Genomic DNA, 7406 nt, shown 5'->3' with positions numbered 1-7406 from the left:
TAATGAAATGGGTGTTTGGATTCTAATTCTTCCTTTTACCACAAGAAGGCAATAGTTAGGATACCATACTTCAAGGAGAAAAGCTTCAGACTTATGATCCAATCTCCCCTTGATCACAGCCCAAGCAGCTCACAAAGGACTAGAGGAAGGAAGGTGCCCAGCTCAACCCCTCCCAACACGGCTCCACAGCCAGGATGTCCATCATGGGACTGGCCACTCCCCCCAGCCCCACGAGGTCTGAGGCCATGTTTGTACCACGTGACCCTGGTCCCATCAGGCATTGCTGCAAGGCCTAGTGGGTCACCTGACCCCAGGGCAGCCAATCTGCAGGCTGAGCTAGATACGGTGAGAACCAATCAGAGCCTCTCTCAGGAGTTTGACTTGGGAGCACAGAGAGGGGCCGGCTGATGGCCGGGCTGAGGCTGAGCAGTTCCTGGAAGAGAAGCCAGGAGAGGAGGATGTGACGTCCGAGACCTGAAGAGAAACAGCAGTGCTGGGGTGGGGAGCCAGAAGAGAAGCCAGGAGGAGGATGTGACGTCAGAGACCGAAAGAGAAAGAAGCAGGAGTGCTGGGGGTGAGAAGCAGAAGCTACGAGGCACAGGAAAGATGTAGAAAGCAGAGGGGAATACAGGAGGTTTTAGCAAGATTGGCAAGTGCATGTACAGTTCTCTTAGTGGCAGAAGGCTTTTGTTTGTTTGTTTTACTCCACTGGACATCCACAGGCTTCAGGTGCCAAGGCCCAAAGGTCCAGCTGCCTGATGGTACCTGTTCTTGAATATCAGTCAGGTCTCTCTGTCTCCCTTCCTGCCTCACCTGTATCACAGCCAGAAAAGCCCAGTTACTTCAGAGATCTGGAGTTGGCCTTTGTTTCCTGCCATGCAAAGAGCCCAAGGAGCACCAGCCCTCAGAAAGGTGAGAGAAAATCACAGAAGGGCCAGAGCGTGACCTGGTGATACCAGGAATATAATATGTCTGAACAGACTTCACAGCAGGCAATTCTTGCTGCATTTCCCCCCAATAAAATCCTGCCACACTGGGCTTTATTTTAGTTTGCAAAAATAAGCCTTATTATAAAACAGAATGAAACCCACAAAACCACACCCCAAAGCCTCTAGCAAAATGAGATCTTAATTTATAAAGTCATTGCTGATGGGACAATCCCTTCAATTTATTGCTTTCGCTGCCTGTTTCTTGAGAACATCACTCCAATGACGGTCATGGCTGCCAAGCCCAGTCCTGCGATACCTGCTGCCATGACGACATCTCTGACCTGCAACAAAGAACAAGGTGGGTCAGCCGGATGTGAGGAATCTGAGTACAGGCCATACATTCAACAAGAACATTCAGCTTAGAGGCCCTTCATGCCCCTTGGCTTCCTTGGCCAAACTTCGGAGTCAACAAATACTGGTAGGGAAGAGGGGAAGAGAGCACTGGATAGAGAAAGAATCGATGGGTAGAGCCTATTGGTCTGAAACGTACATGGACCTAAAAGTGGGAAACTTGATTTCAGCCTGTGGGTATTTAAAGCACATAAATCCCCAGTGGGTGATTGTAGAAAGACAGGGAGAAAAGGCCAGGATGGTTGAGATGTGGAGTGGCCAACCCTTGAAGCAAGTGTGAAGTCAGGGAAGAACTGTCATGAATACTCAGTATACTGTACCTTCTATGGGAACAAGGACCTTCCCTTGTTCATCTCTGTATCTCAGGGGCCCTATCTCCTGTGCCCAGTCCTGCCAGATACAGGTGCTTATTATGTGTTCTCAAATAAATGACAGAAGTCTGAACAATAGTGATGCTGTGATTAAAATTATTGGGATATCTGACTTGTATTTCTTGTTGTGGGGGAAAAAAGGGTTTTGAGAAAGTAAGAGTAGACTTCAGAGTAAAAAACTGAACATGGGCAAATATTATTTCCTCCTGAACTCCCCTCCCCCCCACACACCCCACACCCCCCAAAAAGTGAGGCTTTTGTTTTGGGCATAATTGCACAAGGACAAGAAAAACAGGGACGAGAGAAACAAACAGGAAAAAAAAAAACCCTGGAGAAACAGGAACCTAGAATCAAAACGTGGAAGCTGTAAAATAGACGGAAGAGTGATAACTGACTGACTTAGACCCAGAGAACACTAGATCCTAAAGCAGTGATCGGAGATGCTGAGTATCAACCCTAAGTTGTCCTAAGTAGGATACTTTGTCCTAAGTAGGACAAAAGAGTCCTCAAAAAGGGTCATGCATTGGCAACCCTAGGAACTTCTGGAAATGTAACAGAAGGAGAAAGCTTGAGCTTGATCCCTAGACCCTCTCTCTCTCTGTCTCTCTTTTTTTAACAGAAGTCTGAAAGTTTATTCTCTAAAGAGGGTAACATAGAAGATTTGGAGTCCTGCAAATCTAGAAGCACCTGTGAGGATAATGGTATCAGACTACAAACAAAAGGATTGAGAGACCATAAAAATGCTAAATGTGAACCTGCAGGAATCCAGAAGACATTCAGGGAAGCGTGACTAGCTCAAGTAGTAACAACAAACAATACCAATATTGGTGATTCCCAAACAAACACCCCCTCCCTGATAACCATACAATGAAACTCAAAATCCACCAAACACCACCTCCATATCAGCTGACTCAGAGCTTCCATTCAATATTGAGTCACCCACTCTTTTTTTTTTTTCCATTCTACAAATGCACTCAGTAATTCTTAGTATCATCACATAGATGTATGATCATCATTTCTTAGTACATTTGCATCGATTTAGGAAAAGAACTAGCAAAACAGCAGAAAAAGATATAGAATGTTAATATAGAGAAGAGAATTAAAATAATAATACTAATTATATATATATATATAAAAAGGAAAAAGAAAAAAACAAAAACAAAAGATACAAACACACAAACAAACAAACAAAAAAACCATATTTCAGGTGCAGCTTCATTCAGTGTTCCAACCTAGTTACGTTACACTTAGGTATTATTGTGCTGTCCATTTTTTAGTTTTTGTATCTAGTCCTGTTGCACAGTCTGTATCCCTTCAGCTCCAATTACCCATTATCTTACCCTGTTTCTAACTCCTGCTGGTCTCTGTTACCAATGATATATTCCAAGCTGATTCTCGAATGTTGGTTCACATCAGTGGGACCTTACAGTATTTGTCCTTTAGTTTTGGGCTAGACTCACTCAGCACAATGTTCTCTAGGTCCATCCATGTTATTACATGCTTCATAAGTTTAGTCTGTCTTAAAACTGCATAATATTCCATCGTAGGTATACGCCACAGTTTGTTTAGCCACTCGTCTGTTGATGAACATTTTGGCTGTTTCCATCTCTCTGCAACTGTAGATAATGCTGCTATAAACACTGGTGTGCAAATGTCCGTCTGTGTCTTTGCCCTTAAGTCCTTTGAGTAGATACCTAGCAGTGGTATTGCTGGGTCACAATCCATTCTGCCATTCTATGTCTTTTGATTGGGAAATTCAGTCCATTAACTTTTAGTATTATTACTGTTTGGATAATATTTTCCTCTACCATTTTGGCTTTTGTATTATATATATCATATCTGATTTTCCTTCTTTCTACACTTTACTCCATACCTCTCTCTTCTGTCTTTTCGTATCTGACTCTAGTGCTCCCTTTAGTATTTCTTGCAGAGCTGGTCTCTTGGTCACAAATTCTCTCAGTGACTTTTTGTCTATAAATGTTTTAATTTCTCCTTCATTTTTGAAGGACAATTTTGCTGGATATAGGAGTCTTGGTTGGCAGTTTTTCTCTTTTAGTAATTTAAATATATCATCCCACTGTCTTCTAGCTTCCATGGTTTCTGCTGAGAAATCTACACATAGTCTTATTGGGTTTCCCTTGTATGTGACAGATTGTTTTTCTCTTGCTGCTTTCAAGATCCTCTCTTTCTCTTTGACCTCTGACATTCTAACTAGTACGTGTCTTGGAGAACGCCTATTTGGGTCTATTCTCTTTGGGGTGCGCTGCACTTCTTGGATCTGCAAATTTAGGTCTTTCATAAGAGTTGGGAAATTTTCAGTGATAATTTCTTCCATTAGTTTTTCTCCTCCTTTTCCCTTCTCTTCTCCTTCTGGGACACCCACAACACGTATATTTGTGCGCTTCATATTGTCATTCAGTTCCCTGATCCCCTGCTCAAGTTTTTCCATTCTTTTCCCTATAGTTTCTGTTTCTTTTTGGAATTCAGATGTTCCATCCTCCAGTTCACTAATTGAAGCTTCTGTCTCTTTAGATCTACCATTGTAGGTATCCATTGTTTTTTCCATTTTTTCTTCTTTGTCCTTCACTCCCATAAGTTCTGTGATTTGTTTTTTCAGATTTTCTATTTCTTCTTTTTGTTCAGCCCATGTCTTCTTCATGTCCTCCCTCAATTTATTGATTTGGTTTTTGAAGAGTTTTTCCATTTCTGTTCGTATATTCAGCATTAGTTGTCTCAGCTCCTGTATCTCATTTGAACTATTGGTTTGTTCCTTTGACTGGGCCATATCTTCAATTTTCCGAGCGTCATCCATTATTTTCTGCTGGTGTCTGGGCATTTGATCAGATTTCCCTGGGTGTGGGACCCAGCTGGTTGAAAGCTTTTTCTGTGAAATCTCTGGGCTCTGTTTTTCTTTTCCTGCCCAGTAGGTGGCGCTCGTGGCGCTCGTCTGTCTGCACGGCAGTCGGCCCGGGAAACCGCGCGTGGAGGCGGGGGTCGCTGGCCGCCGCAGCTTGGGAGAGTGCCGGTCCTAATTGCCCAGCTGGCCCAAAACGCCAAGCATGATGGGAGGGCCCCGCTATCCAACGTTCCCAGTCAGACCGGGGAGCCACGTGCGTGGAGGGGACCCCAGTCGCCAGCCACCCCGGCCGGGAAAACGCGCGCTCCTCGGGTATCTCACCGCAGCAGATTCTCCCTGCCCGTTCAGCTGTTCCAGAATGGGGTACGCTGTCTTTTTGGTCTCTGTCGTGACTCCGGGAGCTGTTTCGTATTGTTTCTGTTTCTTTAGTTGCTTTTCTGGAGGAGGAACTAAGACCCGCGTGTCTTACTAAGCTGCCATCTTCTCCGGAAGTCTGAGTCACCCACTCTTAATCATAAACCTACCACCAAAGGTACTAGACAGCCAGAGAAGGCCTCTAGATTAAAATATGAAGAGCAAAACGGAAAAAAAATCAAACTAGAGAAACAGAAACCATATATGGAAAAGAAAAATCCTTTTAAAATACTATAACTAGAAAATAAGAAAACACATGGTATCCAAAAGATAAGAACATGGTGCTATAACAAATATATAGACTTGAGAGAACAGAACAGCTCTTAGAAAGCAAAAGTATGAAAACAGAAATGACACACTCAACAGAAAGGCTGAAAGATAAACTTGAGGATATCAGAAGGAATGGAAAACAGAAACCAAAGGTTTAAAAATAGGGAACAGGGTGGTCCAATGGTGGCTCAGTGGCAGAATGCTCACCTGCCATGCTGGAGCCCTGGGTTTGATTCCCGGAGCCTGCCCATGCCAAAAAAAGAAAAAAGAAAAAATAGGGAACAATCCAGCAGGTCCAACATCCAAGTAATAAACATTCTGGGAAGAAGAAATGGGGAGGGGATCAAGAATGAAATAATTCATAAAAATTCTCTAGGACCAAAGGATTTAAGTTTTCACATTGAAATGGTGCTCAGGTTTACTAGATGAAAGTAGACTTACACCAAGGCACATTGTTGTAAAATTTTAGAGCAGCGGGTATGCCAGTTTGAAAGAATTACATACCCCAGAAAAGCCATGTTTTAATCCTGACCCAGTCTAGTGGGGGGCAGCTGTTCCTTTTAATCCTAATTCAACATTGTAGGCAGGAATCTTTTGATTAGATTATCCCTACAAAGATATGACACACCTGATTGTGAATATGACCTTTGGATTAGATGGAGATGTGACTCCACCCATCCCAGGTGGGTCTTGATTAGTTTACTGGAGTTTGTAAAAGAGGAAACATTTTGGAGAGAGCTGACACAGATGCAGACTCTTGGAGGACAACGGCTTCAGAGTTCACAGAGGTACAGATGTTTGGAGATGCTTGGAATCCAGCAGATGTTGCCATATGCCTTCCCATGAGATGTTAAGCAAGCCAGAACCTGGAGAAAGCCAAAAGAAGCCAAAAGATGAAAGTCAGCCCCGGAAAAGCAAAGTGAAGAACCCTCACAGGAACAGAGGCTGAAAGCAATGGAACCAGGAGCAAGGGACCAGCAGATGTCAGCCACATGCCTTCTCAGCTGACAGAGGTGTTCTGCACAACATCAGCCTTTCTTGAGTGTAGATAACCTCTACTTGGTGCCTTGGTTTGGACATTTTCCCAGCACTAGAACTGTAGACTTGTAACTTATTAAATTCCCCTTTTAAAAGCCATTCCTGTTTCTAGTATGTTGCATTCCAGCAGCTTAGCAAACTAATATACTGGGTAAAGAAAAGATATTACAGCTTCCAGAGCATGGGAGAAAAACAGGACACAGAGAAAATAGCAAGAATCAGGATGGTTTCAGATCTCTCAAAAATAATGTTGGAAGCAAAAAGACAATGGACCAATGCCTCCAAGATTCTGGAGTATGATAATTTCTAACCTAGAATCCTATACCCAGCCAAACTATCAAATTGAATGTGTGGATAAAATAAAAAATAACTAGGACATAAGGGATTTAAAAAATTTACTTCCATGCATCCTTTCTCAGAAAGCTACTGAAGAAGCTTCCACCAAAATGAGGGCATAAACCAAGAAAGAAGAAGAGGTAAGATAAGACAGGAGCTCCAGTACAAGAGTATAGAAGGGACTCTCTCTCTAGGATGATGGTAAAGGGAGATTCCAGTGTGTCAAGCTTTTGCCTGGACTAGAAAGTAATTGTGGTAAGCAGAATAATGCCCCATCCAAAGATGTCCATTAACTTATCCCCAGGTTCTGGGGGATATGAATATGTTCTATTACATGGTAAAGGGGAGTTAAGTTTACAGTTGTTGATCAACTGACCATAAAAGAGGGAGAGTTCCTAGATATCCAGCTGGATCCAGTGTAAGCACGAGGGTCTTTAAAAGATGGAAGACAGAGACAGAAGAATGAGTGTCAGAGTGATACAAGATGAGAAGGACTTGACTGGACGTGCTAGCTCTGAAGATGGAGGAAGCGACCACAACCCAAGGAATGCAGACAGTCTGTAGAAGCTGGAAAAGGCAAGGAAACACATTCTCCCCTAGAGCCTCCAGAAAGGAACACAGCCCTCCAACCACCCTGAGACTCATTTTGGACTTCAGACCTCCAGAATGTAAGACAATAAAGCAGTGTGATTTTAAGTCATTGCATTTGTAGCCATTTGTGACAGCAGCAAAAGGAAACTATTACAGCAGCCAATCGACCTTGGAGCAGTGTAACTCAAG

The 7406-nt window shown here is 43.1% G+C and overlaps 1 protein-coding gene across 3 annotated transcripts in view; it reads right to left on the bottom strand.

The window, feature by feature from the left end:
- Window positions 1-504: 504 nt before the first annotated feature.
- Window positions 505-7406, bottom strand: part of LOC143646689 (phospholipase A and acyltransferase 3) — a 37534-nt gene continuing 30632 nt past the window's right edge. The window contains exon 3 of one of the 3 annotated variants that reach the window (XM_077115915.1): window positions 505-1270. In XM_077115915.1, the coding sequence (XP_076972030.1) occupies window positions 1169-1270 (102 nt within the window). In that variant the 3' untranslated portion in view covers window positions 505-1168. The remainder of the gene's footprint in view (window positions 1271-7406) is intronic. The other 2 variants (XM_077115917.1, XM_077115916.1) reach the window with 2 other exon arrangements.

The sequence above is a fragment of the Tamandua tetradactyla genome, chromosome 9, assembly GCF_023851605.1.
Source record: "Tamandua tetradactyla isolate mTamTet1 chromosome 9, mTamTet1.pri, whole genome shotgun sequence".
Classification (NCBI taxonomy): domain Eukaryota; kingdom Metazoa; phylum Chordata; class Mammalia; order Pilosa; family Myrmecophagidae; genus Tamandua; species Tamandua tetradactyla.
Note: the sequence above shows the minus strand (reverse complement) of the source record. Positions and strands in the feature narration are given on the sequence as shown.